Source organism: Rhinolophus hipposideros (assembly GCF_964194185.1).
Source record: "Rhinolophus hipposideros genome assembly, chromosome: 24".
NCBI classification, from domain to species: Eukaryota; Metazoa; Chordata; class Mammalia; order Chiroptera; family Rhinolophidae; genus Rhinolophus; species Rhinolophus hipposideros.
The window spans coordinates 15672494-15697755 of NC_138070.1; the positions used below are offsets into that span (position 1 = coordinate 15672494).

Below are 25262 nucleotides of genomic sequence, written 5' to 3' on the forward strand. Positions count from 1 at the left end.
TCTCCTAGGAGTGTGCAGGGTCTGTTATGAAGCCCGGCGGATAAAGTACAGTGCACCGGAAATGGTCCCCAAGCAACAGTAGCAGACGGGGTCATTAATGCCCGCACCATCAGGGCCGAGATAAGCCTCTCTAACCCAGTAGGAGCTAAGAAGACCGCCAACAGTCATCACCATTGACTGTGAGCGAGCTGCGAGCTCGCTCTGCATTCATCTCTGCCTGGGGATAAAGTGTCCCTCTCCCTGCTTGCTCCAGGGAGACTGGGGAAAGGAAGGAGCATTTCTGGATCATGCACTGTGCACTGTCTGTAAAATGGGGGTACAAATAGAGCCTTTTTTCTCTCCCGTGGCTCCAAGGACCAGCGGCATCACGCAGATGAAGCCCTCAGCCGAAAGAGGGGAGGAGCAGATAGGAACTGCTGTCCTCCTATTTGCCTCTGCCCCGTGGAGCTTCTTACCACGGCTCTCACTTGCCTCCTGGCCCTGGGCCGAGCTACTTGGCCTGGCAGCCGGGCCCTGCGTGATGCCTCTCTCTTCCACGATTAGTTATCTGACATCATCTCCCAGGATGGCCCATCTGCTGCTGCCTGCCCAAACCTTTTGTTGTTTACACCCCCCACTGTGCAGATCTTTCATTTTCCCCCCTCCACTTCCACTCTGATTGGCGCACCTGCACCCCCCACCCCGATTTCCTGGAAGAGCCCAGCAGAGTCCTCACTGGCAGTCTTGCCGTCTTGTCCAGTAAAGCCCATCCTCCCCACGGCAGCCAGAGGGAGATGATGCCAGCCTCCTCCTTAGAAACCATCAATGGTTTCCCTGCAGACTGAAAATAAACCTAAGCTTTGTTTCCCGTCTCATGGGCATCACCTCCTCCTCTCCTTCTCTGTCCAGCTGTCAGCCACACTAGCTCGCTTTCTCTTCCTCCCCACCAAATTTGTTCTTTTTTTTTTTTTTGCCTCAGGGCCTTTGCACTGGCTACTGCCTCCACCCAGGGCACTCTTCCTTCCTCCTAAATCCACCCATGGCTGTCTGTCGCCTTTGTCTCTTTTAGGTCTGAGCTCCAATGTCTCTCCTTAGTGAAGCCTCCGACTTCTGCATGAGTCCAGGGCTGCTTTAGCTCCACCTGCTTGTGGAGTGGTGACAGAGCTCTCCATCCCACCCCCCTGCCTTCCCAGATGCCCTGGAGTCGCCTGCAGGGAGATGAGACTGTGCCTGCCTTTTCCTGTCCTCTGTCAGTGATGCTCTAACAATGCCAATTACCTCCCCTTGCTCCACATCAGATGTCTCAGTGTGTCTCAATCCCTCGTAATCACTGAGGGAAATGGGCGCTCAACTCCGCCTTCAACAAGACAGGCCCTGCTCTGAGCCCAACTGCAGGAATGCATTGTCCTCGGGATCTTGAAAACAGGGCTTTTGTCGATTGTGGATTGTGCAGGGCTGGCAGTAAGATAGGGCTGGACCTAGAGGTACTAGTGTGAGGAAGCGGTGGGAGTAGGCTAGGGTCTTGATTTTCTCCTCTGTAAAATGGGGATGTTAGCAGTATGTACCTCACCGATGCAAGATGAGGATTAAAAGAAAAAAATGTAAGTGGAACCCTTCATGCTGTACTTGAGAGTTGATATTCCAATGAATGGCTGCCTCCCGTCTCCCCACCTCCTCATTTGGGGCTGAGCTCCTGGACATTCTGAGCAAGACATTCTCTGCCCAGTTTGGAAGGAGATGAAAACATGCCGAGAGGGCTCTACCTACAGAGCCCCCTACCTTGTCCAGTTCTCTGAGCAGCCTCACCTTGGCTCTATTTCCTTTTTATAGGTCAGTGGGGCCCCTTCACTTACTTAGTGGCCTCAGGGATCAGGGACTGCACATCAATTCACTAGGACTCTAGCTGGCTTTTTTTCCCCTTCCTGTCTGTGAGCACCAACCTTAATATCATTAACTGTTTTGAAGGTACCATGGGCTGGCAGTTGAGGACATATGTTGGTTTGGACAGTACAAACGATCTCTTTGCTTCTTGCAGCTGTGTGACTTTGGGCAAGGCACTGCCCCTCTCTGAGCCTCAAATGTTTCCCTTAGGTGATTTCTAAGGGTATTTTCTGCTCAGACATTCTAGGGTTCAGAAATCAAGGGGAAACTGCCAGTCTCAGGATGGACTTAGGGTTTATGCACAGGTAAGGTTTTCTCCAATGAGGACTGTCTCCTGGGGCCGTGTAGGTAATTGTGTCTTCTTGTGAGGATAGCAGATTTACCGTGTGCAGACGGGTGGAAGGATGAGAAAGAAGAGTGAGAAAGAGAAATTTTGCTTAAGTAGGTGGCTCTTAATCTTTGAGAATCTAGTGAATGTTGTGAACCTAGGAAAATACATGTGGAATATTTTGCATACCATTTAAAAGGGGGTTCACAACTCTGGTTGAGAAACATCTCCGAATACCTCCTCCAAGAAGCCTTCCCTGACCCCCAAGCCTTCCTCCTTTTTCCTGTACTCCTCAGAGTAGTTGGCATGACCTGTCCCTACCCCTCATCCCCATGGGAGGCAGGGGCCCAGTCGACTGTTCCTTCCATGCCCCGTGCCTAGAACTCCATGGGCGTCAGCAAATATTTGCTGAACGGAACTGGGGACTAGCTCCTGGTGTTGAAGTGGAGTGGCTTGGCCTTATTCCATGGGGCAGTGCTTGTTTAATTTCGAGTGGGCTCAGAACAGGCTGCCTTACATGTAAACATTTGCTTCCCCCAGTTGTGGTGATGAAGAGTTGTGAAGACATGAGGGTTCCTGTAAATGATTCTACGGCCTGCGAGGGGACTGCGCTGGGCTGGAGGGGAAGGGCATTCAAGGAGGCAGCGTCCTGAAGCCTCTTCTTTTTTTTTTCTCCCCGTCTGGCCTGGTCCAGCTGGAGCAGAGTGAAGCCAAATGTGAGGACGCCTTGAAGACCCAGAAGGCGCTGACTGCGGACCTGGAGAGCATGCATAGCGAACTAGAGAACATGACCCGGAGCAAGAGCCTGGTATCTGTCTTTTTCTGAAGCTATGGGGACCTGGGCTAGCACAGGCCTCTGCGCTAGTGTGGGCCTACTGTGTGCTCAGCATTATAAAAGGGACAAGGGCACTTATTGTGGACCTGCTGGGTGCTACCTTGGAGGTACAGACATCCATGGTAGAGCTACCGGGTGCTCAACACTCCGAGAGTGCAGGATCCTATTATGAGCTGAGTGTTTTAAAGGTATAAGGCCATATATGAGGGTCAACCGTGTGTTCGCCTCTGGAAAGGCAGGCAAAGAATCCTGTTGTGGACCTAATATGTATTCAGGACTGTGGGGTGATTCCGATATGAGCCTGTTATTTGCTCAGCACCCTAAGTGGGAACACAGCTTTCTCTTGTGTATCCAGAGCATGTTCACCATTGTAAGTGGTTCTTAGGCAACTATTGGAGTCCTACTGTGCACTCACCACCACAGGAGGGGACTTGGTCATTATTGTTGGGCCTGCATGTCCATTCTTATAAGTGGAGACAAGGGCAACCCTCATGAGCCCACTTAGCTAACTACTATAAGGGACCCAGCCATCTACTATGGACCTACTGTGTGCTCCGGGGACGAATGAACATATGGATCTATTATGTTGGTGAAAATTGGGTGTAGGTTTCTAAGTCCACTGTCTAGGTGTACAGGGTTTGTTTAAATGTATACTTTATGCATAAAATCTTAAAGTAAGTATAGCTAGAGAGTTATAGGCAAAATCTTGTCTCAGGATTCCTACTGGGCCTTTTATTCCAAGTTTTATTTGCACTAGATTAAGAGGAACTTGCCCACAAACATAGATAGTCAGATACACACACAGCATGCAGAGATGAACGCACACACTCAGATACAAAATCACCAAACAGATACACAAAATAAATGTCCTCATCAGTAAAATGCGCATCTAAGTTTATCCATCTATCCAATACGTATTTACTGAGCTCCTGATATTTGCAGGCCTTGTACTGGGGATGTGCCTGTGAACAGAACAGAGTCCCTTCTCAGGGCGATTCCAGGGGTTTGCACTCATACGTGCGTACCATGCACTTTTAAAATGTGCGTAGATTCCCAGGTGGGCTTATGCAGACGTGTATCCATTCACACCCACACATGCTTCACCCATAGTCACATGCACGGCCAGGACAAACATACACAGAGCGGCCATAACCACCGCACGCACTGGCACAACCACGGCCACCCTTCCAGGTAGATGGTCCCTCACCTGCTACACCCACAGGCCAGCCCACTTTGGCTCTTCATCAGGCCCCCGCTGTCGCCCTCCCACCCACCCTTCAGCCTCCCCCCAGCCATTGTACTGCCTCCTGCCAGGTGGATGAGCAGTTGTACCGGCTGCAGTTCGAGAGAGCCGACCTCCTGAAGCATATCGATGAGGACCAGGACGACCTAAATGACCTCATCCAGAAGCATAAGGACCTCATTGCCCAGGTAATAGCCTGGGGCCAGGTAGGTGGGACATATTGAGCAGGCCATGTGGTTGGGCCACTCCCTGCTCTGAGGACCTTGGAGGGATCCGTGCCCGAAAGATACATGGGAATTGTGAAGGTTCATGGGGCCCTAAGGGAGAAGGATGTCACCTTCAGATGGTGTGTGCATTTCTGGAGGACATCCCCACCAAGAGAGATGTTGATGTATTTATACATCTGTCTACCCATCCACCCACCCACATGTCTATCCATCTACCCATTGAAATATTCATCCGTCCACCATCCATCTGCTCATCAATCCACCCATTCACCTGTCTACTCTTTTATCGACCCTCCTACCTGCCCATCCATCCATCCATCCATCCATCCATCCACCCACCCATCCATCCACCCACCCATCCACCCACCCACCCATCCATCCTTCCACCTGTCTATCAGCGTAGTCACTCACATATTGGTATTTACTGAGTACCCACTATGTGTTAGGCACTATGTGCAATCACAAGGATACTTTGTTGAGTGAAGGCGTATCCCATTCCTGCTTTCATGTAGCTCACAGGTTAGTGGGCTGGACAAACTTTATCACATTGTCACCCAGAACGGAGGCGAGACTTGCAAGCCGAGCTAAGTGTCCAGAAAGAAAATGAACATGGTTCTTCCAATAGGTTGGAAGTCAGGGAAGGCTTCCCTGAGGAGGTGGCCCTTGGATGGAGAGCTGAACAAGGAGAGGAGTTAGTTAGACTGGAGTGGAATAGTGAGGGAACAGCATACACAAAGGGCCTAGAAAGGTGCACCAGCGAGGATGGAAGGAGGCCAGTGAGGGGAGGGTGGCACAAGATGAGCTTGCTGAAGCTGGCAGGAGGGCCAGATCAGGGTCTTGTTGGCTGATGTGTTTGGATTTCATTTTATGTGTGATGGGAATGATTGGCTAGCTTGTGAGGGGCCAGAGCAGGAGAGGAGCAGCCAGGCTGCCACCTCAGACTGTCAGCTCTACAATGACGGGATTGTCCTGTCTTGTCCCGGGCTGTGTCCCAGAGACTAGACGAGTGCCTGGCGTGGAGTAGGCACTCCGTAGATAGCTATTGAATCAATGACAGCTGCAGTCCCCGGGGGAGAGTACGGCGGCTTGGACCAGGGAGGTGAAGTGGAGATGGGGGGACGTGGATGAACCCCAATTAGGAGGTACAATAGCAGGAGGGGAGAAGTAGAGGCTTTGGGGATGGAGCTGAGGGATGTGATGAGGGCCCCTGGCAGATTTCTGCTCTGTATAACTGATCGCATCTGATAACTGAGACATTCTGGGGCTTGCCAAAGCCAGTATCCTGGTCTGGAAGCCTCGTTACCTGACACTCAGCATAGTTCTCTTCCCTCAGAATCTGGTTCTAATGCTGAGTCCAGCCCATTTCTGTCTGGGCGCCCACGTGTATTTAATAAAGTGCTGGACAGTTGACCAAAGCTCTGGGCTTATATAATGGAAGTGACTCAGCAAATGCCGACATGTTGGGGAGGTTGTGAGAGGTACCCTTTTGGAACCAGCTACTGTCATAGAGGCTCTGAGAAATACAGACATCTGTGGGTGGGGGAAGAAGGGACTGCCAGGGGCAGTCTCCCAGCAAAGCCTGTGGTCTCGAGGTGACATTTTTTTTTTTTTGTCTCACCAGTCCGCTACTGACATTGGTCAGATCCAAGAACTGCAGCTGCAGTTGGAGGAAGTCAAGAAGGAGAAGCACAAGCTTCAGGAACAAGTATGTGCTCAGAGCTGCCATATTGTGGGGGAGGCAGGGAAGGGTTCCCTCCAGGACCTCTCCCTTTGGATCCTGGAAACTGTCGTTCATTCATTCATTCACTCAACTTCGTTCTTGTGCCAAATGAATTGAGAACAATCCCAGCCGACACACACACACACACACACACACACACACACACACACACACACACACCCCACCCCCACCCCCGTGCTGTTCAGCATCCAAAGCTGAGATTCATTCAGGGCAGGACTTTCTCCCTCTGAGAAATGGTTCTAAGGAAACGGGATGGTCTGTGCGAGACAGGATCGTTGTCCTTTGTGAAATCTTCCTTCGCAGGCATGGTTTCTCCAAACATCCCTGAATTTCCTTCATTAGCTAGTGGGTTGCAGTTATCCATGAAATTCTCCGAGCTCTTCTAGAACTGCCCCAGGTGCCTACTTAGAGGGATTGCGTTTCAAACAACTGTCCGTGGGCAATGAGTCACAAGAAGCACAACAAAATAGTAGCAGCAGGGGCCACTGGCTGGGCGCTCATGACGTACCAGGCACTAATCATCCTCCTCACACACAACAAGTGAAGAAATGAGGCTCAAGGAAGGGAACTGACTTGTCCAGGCTCATCCAGCTGCAAAGGGGTGGAGCCAGGTTTCGAACTCTGAGATACATGCTTGGCTCCCAAACCCGCTTCATTTGTAGGCTCTGATGCTGACAAGCTAGCTTTGTTTCCTTAGCAGAGCAGGGAAAGGAAGTAAGACAAGCACTGATTGAAAGTCCCGTTTGGGAAGCAGAAGGCCCAGGAAACGTCACCTCCCAGCACCCGATGCCCAGGGGCTGAGACCCAGGGTCCTCAGATTGGAAGTAACAGTTCTTGCTTGTGCATTCAACATACAGCACCTGAGCCAAGGAGACAGTGGGAACGGGTCTGGGGCTGCGTCCTGTGTGTATCTCCATTCCAGGACTCAGCGTCAACAGTGACCAATGGACCTCTTGGGTTTGCCCCCAGCTGCAGGTGGCTCAGATGCGTATTGAGTACCTGGAGCAGTCCACCGTGGACCGAGGCATTGTCAGCAGGCAGGAGGCGATCATCTGTGACCTGGAGAACAGGACGGAGTTCCAGAAAGTGCAGATTAAGAGATTTGAGGTACTTGGTGTGTAACTATTGCTCAGGCCTGGAGAAGTGAGACCTTTTGGGTAATGATTGTCCGTCCTTCCACCATCCACCTACCCACTCATTTTTCATTATTACCTGGATATGTATTACTCATCCATCTCCCATATAAGTTTCTTCTCTCCCTCCTTCCCTCCTTTCTTCCTTTCTTCATTCACACTGTCCCACAAACTACCTATCCATTCAACCTATCCAGCTCCATATATCTCTATTCAAGTCCATATACCATTATTGGTCCGTCCATCACCCCCCTTCCATTTGTTCTTCTCTCATTCTTTCTTCTCTTCCTCTATTCTTTTTTTGTTTCTCACACCTTGGCCTCCTGTCTGCCCATCTTTTTATCCATTGCTTTAATTCTACCCATCTCCATCCACCCACTCATCCACGTGTGTGCCCGGCACTCATTTTGAGGAGAAATTTACTTTGCACCTAGTGTGTGCTAGGCTGTTCTCGGTGCATGGAAGACAGATGTATAAAACAGGCTCTGCTTTCCAGAAGCATAGAGCTTTGTGGGAGATGTGAATCAGATATGTACATAAATACGCATCATGTGAAGAGAGGGCTGTGAGGTTTGGAGGACTGAGGTTGGGGAATGAGGGAGGCTTCCTGGAGGAGGTGGCATTGATGCTGGACCTTAAAGGACAGGTAAGACTTGAATATAATCACAGGTTCAGTGATTATATTCACATTGAACTCTGTGGGCCAATGACGTGAGACATTTATAGGGGACATCCTTCCACATCAGCTGCTCCACTTGACATTTATCACGGCCCCCACAGGGCAGGTAGGATAGAATGAGACGATGACTCCAGAGAGGTCAATGATCTATTCAAGATAAAGCCAGGTAGTGTCCCTGACAGAAGTAGCTTGACACTTGACCTTCACTTCATCCTGGTCCCAGGCTCTAATTTCTTGGCAGCCATCTGACCTACCCACAGTAAGATGGTGTGTCTGAGCAAGGAGAGGCTGCACTCCTCATTCCGAAACATTTCCTCCCAATCCCCTCTTGGCCATTTGGCTGCTGGGGATGAACAAAGAAAAATTTTTTTGCCTTGACCCTCGCTAGTTCTCAGAATTGTTCAAAGGATTCCTCAAGGAATAACTGTCTTTGCAGTTCACCTTGAAACTTTGATCTACTGTATTTTAAATAACTAAATAAATAATTTTGGGCTATATCATGTCATTTTTTTTTTACTTGATTGCAACATAGTCAAATGGTAGCATAGGACAGACAACTATGGTAGAGTAACTTTAAATGGCAGATTCTACCTCTGAATTCACTTTTCTCCCTCTGCCATCATTATCTGAATTTAATAGAATTCCAGGTCCTTGGGATGTGCCTCAGGGACACAGTTTGAGAACTACTCTTCTTATCATCCTCCTGCTGCCCTTTGAAACTGTTGCTAAACAGTCTGAAAGGTGAAGGAGAACTGAATAGGAAAGTTTTTCTTATAGGCCATTATTTGGTCTCTGATCTGGAAAGGGGCTCAGAGTCCTTAGCAGGGCCTGAAATATTCATGTGGGCTCCGTTTTATGTCAACACTCACATATTTGCCCATCAGAATCATTTGGTTTCAGGCTTGTTGGACAACTAATGAATTCTGGAGAACAGCCCTTGGGTTTGTTTTCTGTGGCACTGGTGATGCCCACAGCTCTTTTCTCTATTGTTTCTCTGCATCTTTGTGGATTTTTTCCCCCCAGAAAAGGAAACATGACAGAAAATATTATAGCTGAGACTCATGGGAGAGTAAATGCTCAAACCTCCTCGTTTTACAAATTGGGAAACCAAAAACCCATGTTGGAGAGGCTTGTTCCCCCGCGTAGTGTTCTATCCACTGACCACTCCACCTCCCGAACCTTGAAATGAATGAAAGCTGCTATACATATTAATAATCCCCAACCCCTATCCAAAAGTCCTTTGTGCCAGGCACTGAGCTAAGCGTCCTGCAGAACTTAAGTGTTCAGTGTGGACAGCGTGCCTGGGACGTAGGAACCACAATTATTCCTGTCTCTAAGAGAGGTTCAATAACATGCTCAAGGTCACACAGCCAGGAAGAGGCAGAGGTGGGATTTGAACCCAGAGCATTTTCAGAGGCAGGGTTCTCATCAGTATGCTTACACTGCCTCTCAGAATAGCAGCTGTCATTTTCTAGGTTTTTATAATAAAACCTTGACTTTATCATAAAGTCTTCATTTTTGTATCAGAAATCAGGATTCTTATCCGATTCTAAAAGCACACAGAGACTGAGCAAAGGACTTCTCTTCCTGGAGCCCCCTGTTCCATGCCCCTGGCCTCTAACTCCAAGGTGGGCGTGTGCTCTCTGACCCCCCTCTAGGTCCTGGTGATCCGGCTTCGGGACAGCCTGATCAAGACGGGTGAGGAGCTCTCGCAGGCAGTCATGGCCGAGTCCCAGCAGCGGGAGACCAGCCAGTATTATCAGCGGCGCCTGGAGGAGCTGAAGGCAGACATGGAAGAGCTGGTGCAGCGGGAAGCGGAGGCCAGCCGGAGGTGCATGGAGCTGGTTAGTGCTGGCTTCTGCGCTGGTTCTCATGTGATTGAAGGTTTGAGATGGGGGAGGGCCTCCTTCCTTCTGAATGGGAGACTCAGAGGTGAGTCCACCAGGCCTTTGGAGTAGGCTGGAAGCAGGGAGACACCAGGGAGAAACCAGAAGGGGATGGGCAGAGAGATGGCACTGCTATTGGCTGTAAACTCTGGGGGTGGGCCCAAAGTGGACCAATGGCATTCACTCCTGTTGAATGGTCTCCTAGTGCCTTTATGTCTCAGTCTCCAGTTCCTGCCTCACACCTTCCACTCCAAAAGCAGGGTGGCCTCAGGTGAAGAGAAAGGAATCAACGTTTATTCAATGTCTGCCTTGCACTGAGTCTTAACATCCATAATATCACGTAATTGTCATAACTACCCTGCGAAGTCAGAATTATTATCCCATTTTACAGATGAGGAAAGTGAGTCTTCAAAGAGGTGAGATAACTTGTCTAGGGTCACACCTAGTAAATGTCGGTGCTGTTTCTGGACGACTAATAGCAACAACAAAGATAAAAATGATAAGGTGAAAGCCATCATTTATTAAGCAGTTGCTACATGCCAGGTTCTGGGTTAAACATCTCTCGTTTAAATCCTTCTCTCATTATTATGAGGTAGGTACGCTTCTTATCAACACTTGACAGATGAGGAAACTGAGGCACAGGGACATGAACATGCCAAATGAGGCTCATAATGGTGCATTCACTTGCTCCAGGCTAACGTGCTAGTAGGAATTTGAAGCCAGGTCTGTCCAACTCTGTCGTCTTTGCTTGTCGTCACTAAGCCATGCTTTGCTCCCTGGTGTGATCCGAGGCACATTTTCAAATTTGTTTCTTGCCCAATGGGAAGGTTTCTCCATCATTTAGTGTAGTTTTTTGAGAACAGTTTCCTGCAGGGCTCACAGAGCATATGAGACAGCCTGTTCCCTGTTTTCCCCATGAGGCCAGATAGTCCTAAGACTCCAGGTTTTTGCTTCTGTGACCCAGCAGGCATCTGGCACCTACTTTGCCCCCAACCCTAGAGCCTTCACTGAGGCTTGGCCCAGGGGTCTCTAGGCCACAGTCATTAGCTCCTTCCTGCCCTGTCCACTCTGCTTCTGTGACAGGTGTCCCCAGCTCACCACCCTGCAGTAGGTATATTTCTCTGGCCACTGCCTCCATGTCCAATGTCATTCCCATCAGCTTTGCCCTTGACAAGCCAGCAGGCTGGCTGTTGTGTGTGTGTGTCGGGGTGGGAGGTGGGAGGTGAGGCTTCACAAAGAGACCTGGCCTCCCAGACAAAGTCCAAGCCCCATGACTGGCAGCTCCTCCATTCCCCCCCCATCCCCCCACCCCGCCATGGCCTTGGAAGAAAGAGGAGCTTTCCTCCAATTGATGGGATAACTTCCTCATTAACCAGCTCTTCTTCTCTTGCAGCTGAGCTCCCTTCCTGCCAGCTCTGGCTGGGAGTGAGAGAACATCCTCAGTCTTTCTCCTCTGATGTCTTTTTTAACTGGCCAGACACCCAGGCATTCTGGCCTGGTCAAGTAGTGGGTTTTTTCCCCTCTCTCCTTTTACTGTCTTTTTATCTTTCCCCTTTTCTTCTCTCTTCTCCTCTCTGCTCACTTTCCTCTTCCTATCCCCCTTCCCAGGGACATGTTAAGATCTTTCAAGGTCCTAAAATACTGAAAAGATTATAGTGAGTCAAAATACATGAGTCAAAATAGAAACAACACAAAACTATAAAACACAAAGCTTTCATGTAGGCTGAAATGAAACCTGCATCCTTCTCCATTTGCTGAATGCAAGATGCTGGGTAAGCTTACCAAAGCTGAATTTTTCTCTTTATTTGGATGTGTTTGTGGTTGGGAGGTATATTTGTTTTCTAGACCTGCCTCAACAAATTACCAAAAAAACTGGGTGGCTTTAAATAATAGAAATGTATTCTCTCATAGTTCTAAAGGCCAAAAGTCTGAAATCAAGGTGCTGGCAGGGCCACGCTCCTTCTGAAGGCTCTGGGGGAAAATCCTTCCTCACTGTTCCAAATTCTGGCGTTCCTTGGCTTATGACTGTGTCTCTCCAATCTCTGCCTCCATCTTCACCTGGTCATCATCTCACATACCCTCTGCCTTTTTTTTTTTTTAATAAGGACATCTGTAATTGGCTTTAGGGCTCACCCTAAGTCTGGGTGGGTTTCATCTCAAACTCTTTATTATATCAGTAAAGATCCTTTTCCCGAATGAGGTCACGTTGACAGATTCTAGTAGACATAACTTTTGGGGGGGGCACCCTTTCCCCCACTATGGGAGAGGAGGGCATGCAGCTGTTTTGCTGGTACCCTACCGTGACCCTGCAAAGCGGGTTGTTTCCTTAGTGATTGTATAGGTGAGCAAGGCTCAAAAGGAAAATGCCAGTCTGGCAGACCTTTCCTAATGTCCTAGATGGGCCAAACTCACCAACTTATGTATGCCTCTAGCCTCTGGGCCCTGGGATATCTCCTCTGGGAGAAGAGAGGATGTCGTGTTTCCTCCTATCACTCATTTATTCATTCGATGTGTGAGGTCTTGCAATTAAGTTTGAGAACTTGTTGCAACGATGGTGCTAACCTTTTCTGATATCAGAGGGATTCTTCATTATGAATTTGTACCAATTGGACAATCGGTTAAGCAAGTTTACTATTTGGAAGTGCTGAAAAGGCTGCGTGAAAAAGTTAGACGACCTGAACTTTTCGCCAACAATTCATGGCTCTTGCGTCACGACAATGCACCAGCTCACACGGCATTGTCTGTGAGGGAGTTTTTAGCCAGTAAATAAATAACTTTATTGGGACATCCTCCCTACTCACCTGATCTGGCCCCCAGTGACTTTTTTCTTTACCCGAAGATAAAGGAAATATTGAAAGGAAGACATTTTGATGCCATTCAGGACATCAAGAGTAATACGACGACAGCTCTGATGGCCATTCCAGAAAAAGAGTTCCAAAACTGCTTTGAAGGGTGGACTAGGCGCTGGCATCAGTGCATATCTTCCCAAGGGGAGTCCTTTGAAGGTGACTGTAGTGATATTCAGCAATGAGGCATGTAGCACTTTGCCTAGGATGAGTTCGCGAACTTAATTGGCAGACCTCGTTTATTCACCACCTGCTATGAGCATGGCCCAGGGATGGGTGTTGGTGGGGAGGTGCAATGAATCCTAAGGTCCCTGCTTTGCAGACGCTGATGAGGTAGACAGAGCCCAGCTCAGTGGAGAGTTCAATGAGCAATGTCATTTTACGAGGAACCCTGTGGCCAAGGCCCCTCCCATTTGGTTCCTGGAACTTTCCCAGACCTCTCAGGAGACGTCATCTCACTTCACCAGGGCTGTGTCTATGTCACCAGTGTGCCTTCCTCTTTCACCTCCCTGTAAGACAGGGTGGCTGCTCCATGCCATGCATTCTCTATGAACCTACAAAAGCCTGCAAGGTAGTCAGGGCTCTGGATCTTTCATTCATGCAATACGTATTCCTAGTTTTCACTGTGGCCAAGCCCCTTGCCAGACGCTGGAGATCCAGCTGGAACAAGACACAGTCTTGCCCTCAAGGAGCTTACGCTGAATGGAAAGAGATGGCTAAGGTCATTGCTCGTGTATGTTATACTTTATGAGGCACTCAGAGCTTTCACAGGCAAGACAAGCTGTCTGTACACTGGCATTTGAGGAATCGTGGCCCCCTGTCACCACCACAAACCACCTTTGGGCAAAGCTTGCCCTCCTCACCTTCTATTTATGAAATCCAAATCTCTGGGAGGGATAGAATGAGTTTCCTAACTCCCCAGTCCACACATGCAAACATTCATTCATCCACTCGTTCATTCCCTGGACAAATATTTATCGAGTGGCTCTAGGTTTGGGCCCTTAGCAGATGTTGTCTTCTTTCACGCTTAGGTCAACCCCAGCAGGTGGAGAATATGGAGGTGTGGACCCGTGAGGTCTTACCCAGGGCTGATGAGTCGGGAGTGGCCGAGCTGGGCTTGGCAGCCCTGTATGTCCAACTCTAAAGTTGACTCTGTGACACCACACTGTCCTTTCAACCCAACGCTGCCGAAAAATGGCTCTGTTGTGGGAGACGAAAAAAAAAAAAAAAGGATCCTGCACTGTGGGCCCTGGTGAGAAGTGAGAAGGATGTTGATGGATCTCCCCTCCGTGTTCTTCTCCGCCTGTCCCCAGCCCGTACCATTTGTCACTGTTGGTGTTGGTTTAAAGGGCTGCAAGTTGTTTCGTGTGAATGATTTACACCCCTAGCTGGCGCACCGGCGCGTCCAGATCAGGGTCAATTATCCTGCCGATGGAACTTCTCTTCCCGGAAAAAAGAAAAATGAGGTTTTGCCATTAATTTTAGTAAATGTACTATTCCTGGCGACTCCGGGAGCCATTATGGAGAAAAGAATATTCTGGCTCTAAATCATTCCAGTCCCTTTGTCATTGGGGCGATGAGACAGCTCATCTGTGGATTCGTATCCTGTTGTTTTTCAGTCGTTACCAAACCCAGTGGAAACCACCTTGTTCCCAGGGTCTCCAGGGGAGGCCAAGGACAGCTGAAGAGCGAAAGGTGATAGGAAGGCCTGCCCTCTGCCTGCTTTGAGCCAAAGCACCTGTTTCAGAGGCTGTACCTGTTGGGTTTGCCCTCATTGCCTTGGCCTGCCTCTCTTGTCTCACCTTGCCCCTGAGCCAGGGGAAAGTTTCCCAGGTCTTGAAAAACTTAGATGACGCTTCTGTTCACTTTTACAGTGACCCAAGCTAGAAATTGCAGTGCCTTTCTCTCTCTGGCTCACACAAACAATAATCAAGCCTGCTGGTTTATCCTATTTAGGTACTTGTCAAATCCATCCACTCCTGTCTCATCCCTGCTTCGTACGTCTTTATTTAAATGCCAACCCCTCTGGCCTAGTCTTCTACAGTTATCTTCTAACTTGTGTCACCATTTGTCCTCCACTCTCGCTCTGTCCTGCTGAAGATCTTTCCAGAAGGGACCCATTTTACTGTGTCACTCTTCTGCTAAGAAATCCTCCATGGCTCTCTGTTGCCTTCACAACAAAGTCCCCGTTCCTTCCCAGAGCCGCTGAAATCTAGCCTCGGTAGATTTTCTTCTGCCTTTGAGAGTCTGCCTCTCATCACCTTTCATGTTCTACTCGGACATGCAAGCAATTGTTCAGGACCAAACACAGTGTTATTTCTTGGCTTATCACCTTGGCTGATCACCTTTCTTCTCATTCATCCTCTGCCTGCCTACTCAACCTTCGTCATTCAGATCAGATCTCCCCTCCAGGAAGCCCTCACTGTTACCCTCACCCCTTACTATGTGAAGCACCTCCTTTGTGTTCCCACATCCCTCTGTGTCTGCCCCATCCATGCACTCATCCTCCAGTTATTGCAACTGTTTGTATTCTTGTCTTCCTAGACAGACAGCCCCTGAGAGAGGGGGTGGGTTTTATTCTGGGTCTTCAGCCTCTAGTTCAGGGTCAGACATAGGATGGAGTCTCAGGAGTTGTTTGCTGAATAGTTTCCTCAACATTTTGAAGTATTATCTCTTAAGAGAGCAGCTCGAGAACGATGTCTTAAAAATTGGAATTTTCAGATCAACATACTTTTCAGTTTGCACCCTGGCCCTGTGCCCGATGGTAAGGGTGATGGGACATGAATGGACCAGGGTCTGTGCCCTTGGAGAGCTCAAGACGGAGAGGAGGAGATACATGTGTCCCTAAATAATTCAGATACAAGATGGGGTGTGTGGGCAAAGGAGGACGTGGTTCGGGACGACCAGGAGTCCTGGAGAAGATTGCATGGAGGACGCTTCATTTAAGTTTCTTATATGATGAAGCCATCCTGGCGGGCAGCTTTGGGGGGACAGACATTCCATCATGTTCATTGTGACTTCCCCACACTTGCATTCACCAAATGTCTAGTGAATGCGTGTTGTGTGTCAGGCAATGTCCAAGTTTCCAGGAAGTCAGAGATAAACCATATATAGGAATATAAATACAGACTCTTCACCTCCTCCTTCATTTTTTTTCCTTCTGTTCTCGTTGCAGCTCCCCCACTGAATGCCAATTGCAAAATCCCTTCCTCCCACCTCGAACCTGCCCTCTTCCTTGCTCTTCTTTACCTCTCAGTTTCTGGATTCGGACATGATATTTCTCTGTCTCTCTCTGTCTCTCTCTCTGTCTCTCTCTCTGTCTCTCTCTCTGTCTCTCTCTCTCTCTCTCTCTCTCTCTCTCTCTCTCTCTCTCTCTCTCTCTCTCTCTCTCTCTCTCTGTCTTTCTCTCTCTCACATTCCCTTACAGAATTGTTTTGACTCATGTTGAGAGGAGAATATGCATTAGTTTCTTAGGGCTAATAAATTACTAAAAACTGGTTGTCTTAAAACAACATAAATTTATTCTTTCACAGTTCTGGAGGCCATAAGTCTGGAATCAAGATGTTGGCAGGACCACACTCCCTCTGAAGGCTCTAGGGGAGAATCCTTCCTTTCTCTTCCAACTTCTGGTGGGTTCAGGTGCTCTTGACTGTGGTAACATGGCTTTAATCTCTGCCTCTATGTTCACATGGCCTTCTCTTCTCTGTCTCTATACCCTCTCCTCTTCACATAAGAACACTAGTCATTGGATGTAGGGCCCACTCTAATTCAATATGACTTTGTCTTAATTAATTACATCTGCAAAGACCCTATTTCCAAAACAGTCACAGTGTGAGGTTCCAAGTGACATGGATTTTGAGGGGAAGCTATTCAGCTCACTACAGGTGGTCGATAGAGTGCAGGACCTGGAGTCTGAGAACTTGGGCTGCTAAGTTAATGTGGCAGAACCTCAGTTTCCCCATCTATAAAACAGGGGTATAGTGTAACCAATCTCTTTGGGTGGCTGTGAGGATTAAATGAGATGCTGTATGTGATAGCACACAGTAGGCACTTAATAGATGCTGCTTTGCTTTTCTTTTCTTATTCCTCTTCGGACTCTGACTACTCCCTCTACTTAAACTTTATCATACGACTACCAGCTTCACTTTCACAGCCCATCCCATCCATGGTGGTTGATGAGTATGAGGCTGATTTGTTTATCACTTACCGCGTGCTGGACACTGGGCTAAGTTCTTTGCATGAGCGTCTCATTTAAGACTCACTCTTTGAGGTAATTGTCACTGTTTTACCAATAAAGAACTTAAAAGCTGGAGAGTTAAAGCAACTTCCCCAGAATCAAATTCCCAGCAAGTGGCAGAGTCAGAATTTGAACCCAGTTCTGACCAACTCAAACCCATTCTCTTACTCATAAGTTTTATTATTTTTATTTTATTTTATTATTTTTAAAGGGAACAGGACTTTATTGGGGAACAGTGTATATTGCCAGGACTTTTTATTGGGGAACAGTGTGTTTTACCCAGGACCCATCAGCTCCATCCAAGTCAAGTTGTCCTCTCAGTCTTAGTTGTGGAGGGCGCAGCTCAGCTCCAGGTCCAGTCGCCATTGTTAGTTGCAGGGGGCACAGCCCACCATCCCTTGCGGGAGTGGAACCGGCAACCTTGTGGTTGAGAGGAACTGCTCTAACCAACTGAGCCATCCAGCCACCCGGGAGCTCAGCAGCAGCTCGTTGTCTTCAATCTAGTTGTGGAGGGCGCAGCTCACTGGCCCATGTGGGAATCGAACCGGCAGCCCTGGTGCCCAGAGCTCGTGCTCTAACCAACTGAGCCACCCGTCTGCCTTCTTACTCATAACTTTTAGACACATTGTATTTACTCATTCAAATACGTTTTTTAAATGAGTCATAAAAATTAATATCGCTTTTGATTCTGAAATCTAGGGTTTCTCAACTGTGTTGTTGTTAACATTTTGGATTGGATAACTGTTTGTTGTGGGGGCTGTCCTGTGCCTTGTGGGATATTTACAAGCATCCTGGTCTGTACCCACTAGATGCAAGTAGCACTACTCCAAAATCATCGCAGTCAAAAATATCTCCAGACGTTGCCAAATGACCCCCAGGAGCATAATCACCCCCTGTTAAGAATCACTGATCTGATCTCATCCTAACAATTATCCTGAAAGTAACACCTACGATATTCCCCATTTTACATATGGTCAAGCTGAGGCTCAGAGGGTTGACATGATAAGCCCACGGTCACAGAAAGGAGAAGGCACATCAGGAAGGGAGAAATCCAAAGATACAAGGAGGCGGGAGCTCGAATCCCTACCCGCAAGAAAATAGACAGTAGCAGTTCCAACAAAACTCAATCCCAACCTTTCCCAGACCCAGCGGCGACTTCACAGCAGAATCTAATTCTGAATGGAAATGAAGGCCTTGCTGCAGACTGTGTACTTTTAATAATGTTTAAATAAAACATGGGAGCACGGGTGTGATCTCCTCACTGAGCTTGGCTTGTCAGCTGCCGGGGCAAAGTCATAAATAGTTAATAGACAACCACTTATGGCTGTACTTCTGTTAAATCCAGCATCAATTATATATGGTTCGTGAATTATTTATTTGGTGTTACTTTGGGGTATATTTTCCACCTTCCGGAGGTAAACAATGAAAAAAATGTGAGGCCTGAAGCAGATGAATGGCCAGCTGTCAGGGCCTTATGTGCCTTTTGTATTAGTGAATGTCCCTGTGAGGAGAAAACCTCCCATTGATGTGATTAAGAGGTTAGAGTGAATTGGGATCAGAGAGTGCTCTGCCGGACCATCAGGACCAAAGCCTGGGACACGTGGATACTAGTAAGTGGTTGACAACCAGCTCTCCTGCATATGAGTGAGCAGTCAACGTCTTGATTTGTAGTGTTTGCCCATGTCTGTGGTGTAAATTTTCCCCTTAGGACTCATTTCAAGCTAACAACATGAGGTCGATGAATGTGGAATTGGGACACTAGATGCAGTAGCACCCCATTATATACTCAGGCGCCACTTAAAGTCAGGGGTGCGTTTGGATTCTGAGAAATATGTCCGTTAGGCAATTTTAGGTGTGCAAACATCATAGCGTACACTTCCACAAAGCTAGATGGTCAAGCCTTCTACACACCTAGGCTGTATGATACAGTCTGTTGCGCCTAAGCTAGATAGTATTCACCATGCAAAACAACAGGCGACGGAATCAAGCACAAGAGAAAAATGATGCAATTAACGACACACTAAACACAAGATGTATGAGGCAGCTGCTGGCATAACACAGCTGAGCGTTCTACAGCAAACTTCTTTTGATAAGTAGAAAGAGTACACTCTAAAGTAATAAAACGTAGAGTACAGTATAGTCATTTATTATCATTATCAAATGTTAGATACTGTCCATGATTGCCTGGACTACACTTTTGTACAACCAGCAGCGCAGTAGGTTTTTTCACCCCGGCATCAACACAATCACGGGAGTAAAGCCTTGCGATACAACATTAAGACAGCTCTGATGTCACCGGACACCAGGACCTTTTCAGCTCCATTAGAATCTTAGGGGACCCCCATCATCTACGTGGTCTGTCGTTGAGCAAAATGTTGTTATCCGTGCGTGACTGTCCGGCATGTTCACCATACAGCTAGGAAAGACCTAAATGACTTCACAAGCATAGGGAATAGTAAATGTTGGTAAAATAATTAGGAAGCCGTGTGTTTGGAGCGTGTGTTACTTTGTTTTTATGTGGTTTATTTCCTTGTAAGTTTATATCGTTGAGTTTTGAGTAATAGTCCTGTTTAACAACTGGCTCGTGAGATGCCTGAAAATTTTGCAGTCAGCTCTTATAAGCTGGTGTGAGCTCGTTCTACCACGCCACTGGCTTGGTGTCACCTACGGGTGGGGTCACCGTGCCCTGGTTAGGAGGCTGGTGGCAGGGGAGGGAGCGAAGGAGCAGAAGTGTGGCATCAAAAGGCTCTGAAGCAGGGTGGCCGGTTAGCTCAGTTGGTTAGAGCATGGTGCTGGGTTTGCCGGTTCGATCCCCGCATGGGCGACTGTGAACTGCGCCCTTCTTAAAAAAACAAACAAAAAAAAGGCTCTTAAGTCAAATCTCCTCGCTCACTGACCATCTTTTTTAAAACAAAATTACGTCACCATCCAAATTCTGTCTTCTCTTGAGGACGTTCTTTCACCTCATATGTAAATTGGGCATGATCACATCTCAAAAAAAACCCCAAAAACTAAAGCCAGTAATTCATGCCATGCTTCTGGCTCTGCCTGTCACGTAACTACCCCTGACGTCATGCGGGCTCCTCCATCTTCCCTCTGGTCCAGTTTCTCCTGTCTTCTCAGAATCTGGCCACTTATTGTAAAGGCCTTAGGAAGCCCAAAGCCAGATACTGTTTGGTTTTCATGTTTGTTTTTTTCTTGCTTTGTTTTTTTGTCCTCCCAAAGACCCATGATTCCAAACTCTAGGTCAGAACACATCCCCCTTCCACCACTTACCACCAGGCCGGGAGTTAAGGGTTTCATTTTAAAAAGCTCTCAGTGTTTTCCTCCCACAAATGGCTCTGAACTTCAGAGCATAAAGATGAATTATTTTGGCTGGGAGCTGAAGTATTTAAAAAGGCATTCCAGATGAAGGGCATGTGCGGCCACCAGCTGGGTGTAAATAACACCTTTATGGCTTTGCTGACAGGGAGGGAGTTCTCCTAATTACTGCTCCGGTAACTCAGTATGATCCAAATGGCCCAACATGGTTATAAACTCCCTGTTCACAGGCTGCTTTCACTCCCCACCCTCAATAGGCTCCCCCATTCTCCGAGCTGACAGAGGGAAACGTGGGTATTTATATCACCCCCACTTCCAGGCACCATTGTGTCTTTTTGTCCCCCCACAAAGGTTTCTGTTTTAAAAAACAAAACAACTTGATTGTAAAAGGGACTGAGGACCCAGTGCCACCAGCTTCACACACGTTTCTGAAACGGAATTTTTCCACGCTGTCTTGATCCCAAGCAGTGAATGTGCTTGTCTCAATTCAAGAGGTGTTATCATCTAATGAAATGAGTTTCTTTGCTTCTGCGTCTGAGATGAGATATCTTGATAATAAAATCTATTACCGAAAGCCTACCTAGGAATAATTGGGTCTATGACTCCCTGACTTGTGGCTTGGTTTCTGCACTGAAAACAGGCTCTCCGGTAATTAATCAGAATTTAAAGTTACTAATACCAATTACAAATAATGCGTGGAGCCTAGAGATGGCAAACAGAAGAGCAGATACTAATCTTGTCCCCTGAGACTTCATCAGTTGAACGTTTGTTACTTTAGACTGGAAATTAGAGTGACTTAACTCCATAAAGTTAATTAATTACCAAAAAGAAAGGTGGGGGAGATATTGATTGAATGTTGCAGGTGTGCATTAAATTATTCAAGTAAACCCAATTCAGATTATTTAGATGAGATTATGCTTTACTTAATTGCATGTCAGAGAGGCTTTGGAAGGTAAATCTCCGCAATTCAAAGCGTGATCATTGTCACAATTGGATATCTTTTCAAGACAGCAGTCCCGAAGAAATGCAGGGGGCCCCAAATCAGACTCTTAAATTAACATTCTAAATTCATTTCCAAATTATAATTTGGTTTGAAGGGTAATTCATCTCTTTGTGGTGCTCTTTTTTCTTTTGGCTGAGTTTTACAGTAAGGGAGAAGGAGACCTCAGACCTGGAAGCTAGACCAAGTAGTGGGAAAGAAAATGGTTTTTACTGGGACAATTGGCTGGTTTGGAATTACAAGTGCATGTAGTAGGAAAGAATGAGTGAACTGGTTTAAGGTACCGCTCTTTTGGTTGTCAGTGATAGAAATAAAATTCAAATCAGCTTAAGCAAAAAGAAATGTATGGGTTTATCTAATAGAAAAGTCTGGTGACCTCTGGGTTCAGGCCCAGTGGAATTCAAGGACTGAATCCAGTGTGCTGAGGCCCATTTGCACCAGCTCCCCAGAGCTAACTATGCACGTCTCTTCCCAACTCTGTGTTCGAGGATGGCATCTTGATGGATTGACATTAGCCTTTGAAGGAAAATTTATGCCGTGGAAACTGGCAAAAGCTACAAACCAGGGCTTTTTCCACCTCCAGAGCCAATTGGAAATATTTACCAGTACACGACTGGGTGAATCTCTCTCTCTCTCTCTCTCTCTCTCTCTCTCTCTCTCTCTCTCTCTCTCTCTCTCCCCCTCTCTCTTTCTCTCTCTCTTTCTCTCTCTCTCTTTCCATCTCTATTCTCAGACTTTCCCTTTCCCATGGCAACAGTCAGGATGAAAAATGACCAGCAAATCAAGCTCAATGATAAGAAGATCCCTGGTAACCAACAGCTCAAACAAAAGTCCGGAAATGGAATCTCACTGATTCCAATTGACTTGGTTTGGATTACACGCCCATCCCTAAACTAAGCACTAGTGATAGAAGGATGCGATCTCAGGGAGGACAGCTTTGCAATACATGCCCAGCCCTGAATATGGCAGTAGAGTCAGCCCTGTCCTACCCGCATGGACAGAGAATAAGAGAAAAAGAGTTTTCCCCAAGGAAAACTGGAATGTGGTGCCAGAAGGAGGGGAAATGGATTCCAGAGAGGCGAACCCCTCCGATGGCCGCTGCTGGGGTCATGTTGGCGTGCCTTGAGCCCCGCTGGTTTCTCTGCTTTGTCCCATGTTCCTTTTAGATTTTCTCTTCTTGGTGTCTTTCTTGCCGCTTGACCTTTTCCTCCTCTGATTTCTTTTCTGTTACTCCGGAGGCTGGGGTGTCCTGTGAGTGGGATGGATCAAAGAGAGGACGAGGGGGCCAGAAGGGGCAGCCTGGTTTTCCTTTGCGTCTCCACAAGGGACTGGCTCATGTTGTGGGAGGAACATGTCCCCCCAATTGACTGCATGACCTTGGGCGTGCCTCCCCGTGTGCTGTACTCACTTTTTCTCTCTGTAAAATGGATCCGATGATCTCTAAGGCTCTTTCTGCTGAGACCCTGGGCAAGTCTAGAACTGGTTGGTCACAGAGCCCCAAGCTTTGGGAGTGTCTCAAAAGGCTAATATGTCATGGTGGCAGGCTCTTCTGGAACCAACACATCCCTACACCTCAAGACTTCCGCACACAGTCACAGAATCTCAAACCTCATAGTATCTGGGCTCCTTCATCTCATCTGATGCTTTCTCCTGCCTCCAACTGGTGGAAATTCTACCTCTGGTGAAGCAACTGCAGGGTTGGAGCAATGACTTTGTCTATAGGCAACAAAAATCTTGTAGATACCAGTGCATTCCAGATTGATTCTATAGCTGCCCCATAGCTGGATTACAGAAGGGTCACCTTATCTTTAAAGTAGCCAAAACCCCTTTTAAATCCACAGCCAATGAAGCTCTGTGGCAAAGAGAGGCAGAATTCTCCATAAGGTTCTACTTACCCTTCCCCGGGCCCCTGAGGCAACCCTGCAAAACACAACTTGACATCCCATGGTCTAGACTGGGAGTCAGCTAATTGCAATCTGTGGGCCAGATCTGGCCTGCCTTCTGTTTTTTGTAAAGTTTTATTGGGACACAGTGACAATTATGTATGTGTTGTCTATGGCTGCTTTCACACTAGATGGCAGAGATGAGAGTGACAGAGACCATTTGTCTCATAAAACCGAAAATATTTACTATCTGGCCTTTTATAGAAAGAAAAAAATAAAGATTTGTTTATCTTGGTCTTAGACCATTGCTTGGCACGTATTTAAAAAAAAATGTTGAATGAAGAAAGAGCTTGACAGAATGGGCAAGAACTAGGCATAAGGAGATCTGGATGAAATGTTAGTTTCATCACTGTGTGACTTTGGTCAATATACTCACCTTCCCTGTGTCTCTGTTATCTTATAAAATGGGGATCATTGTTGCAGCTCCCTCACAACATTGTGGGGAGATTTAATGAGATGATGCTTGTAAATGCGTATTGCAGGGCCTGGTACAGAGAAAACTTACTATCATCTTATCAGCATTGTCTTAGTCCATTCGGGCTGCTATAACAAAATAGCACAGACAAGGTGGCTTATCAACAACAGAAATTTAGTGATCACAGTTCTGAAGGCTGGGAAGTCAAAAGCTCAGGGCATCAGCATTGTCACGTTTTAGTGACAGCCCTCTTCCTGGTTCATCGCTAGTACCTTCTTACTGTGTTCTCACGTGGTCGAAGGGGCTAGGGATCTCTCTTGGCCTAGCTTATAAGAGCACCATTTCATGAGCGCTCCATCCTCATGACCTAATCACCTCCCAAAGGCCCCACCTACTAATGTCATCATCACCTTGGACGTTTGGATTTCAACATATGAATTGAAGTGGAGGGGACAAACATTCAGACCATAGCAGTCATTATCATGACCATCACCACTATCACCGTGATGACAAACGTCACCATCACCACCATCACCATTACCAACATCACCACAACCAGCACTATTATTCTCATCACCATCATCACCACCATCACCATTACCAACATCACCACAACCAGCAACATTATTATCCTCATCACCATCATCACCACCATCACCCCCGTCACCACCATCACCATTACCAACATCACCACAACCAGCAACATTATTATCCTCATCACCATCATCACCACCATTATCACCACCACCATGATCACCACCATCATCACCACCACCATCAGCATCATCACCACAAGAGTGAGACCCAGAGCAGAGAGCACCACAGAGCTCCTTCAAACAGGCAAGCTCAGCACTTCAGAGCAGACGTCTAGGCCGAGGCCAGTGGTTGAATCATTTCCAGTTTGACAATTCTGGGAATTCTTTCCCTTACTTGCTGCATCCCATCTTGTGATCTGGGGTTCATCGATGCCTCCTTATTTGTGCTCAATGTCCTGGCCATCAGCTTCACTGGAATTATTCCCTCATCCCCACCTTGCCTTGGCTGCATGCCAGGTAAATGGCACGGAGCCCATCCTGCTGCCAGTAAGTTACCTCTGCCACCCACTTGAATGATTAGAATCCACACATTCATTTTCCTAACAGTCTCATCTTCCCCCCCCCCAAAAAAAGTTTTCAATTAGAAAAAGAACGGCACAAACAAGCGACATCTGTCCTTGTTTAGGCAATTTGCAGCTGTCTGCGGATGACATCCACCCAGCTGGGCAGCAGAGTTAGGTTTCCTGTTTGCTTTTGGTGAGAGATGACGCAGTTGATGCTGTTATTAAAGTTTGGCAGTGGTTCTGCTGGAGAGAGGCTTATAAACAAACGCTCAGGGGGAATCCTTCAGGTTTCTGCCTTTGTGAGCTAATTGCTTGGTGGGTGGGAAGACAAAAAGAAGACTGATGTCACTTCTCAGCAAACAAAAGGAAAGGAACTCAGGAAATAAGATGGTTTTCATTTCTTCCTGAGAGCCTGGCAAAACTTCCTGAGGTATTTACTGGATGCTCTCTGCCAGGGATTGGTAAGTAT

General features: G+C 47.4%; 1 protein-coding gene across 1 annotated transcript in view; it reads left to right on the forward strand.

Moving 5' to 3' along the window:
* MYO18B (myosin XVIIIB) overlaps positions 1-25262 on the forward strand; it is a 260653-nt gene that overhangs the window by 180024 nt on the left and 55367 nt on the right. The window contains exons 35-39 of the mRNA XM_081037710.1: positions 2883-2996; positions 4338-4454; positions 6115-6198; positions 7204-7341; positions 9705-9890. Coding sequence (XP_080893836.1) covers positions 2883-2996; positions 4338-4454; positions 6115-6198; positions 7204-7341; positions 9705-9890 — 639 coding nt within the window. The remainder of the gene's footprint in view (positions 1-2882; positions 2997-4337; positions 4455-6114; positions 6199-7203; positions 7342-9704; positions 9891-25262) is intronic.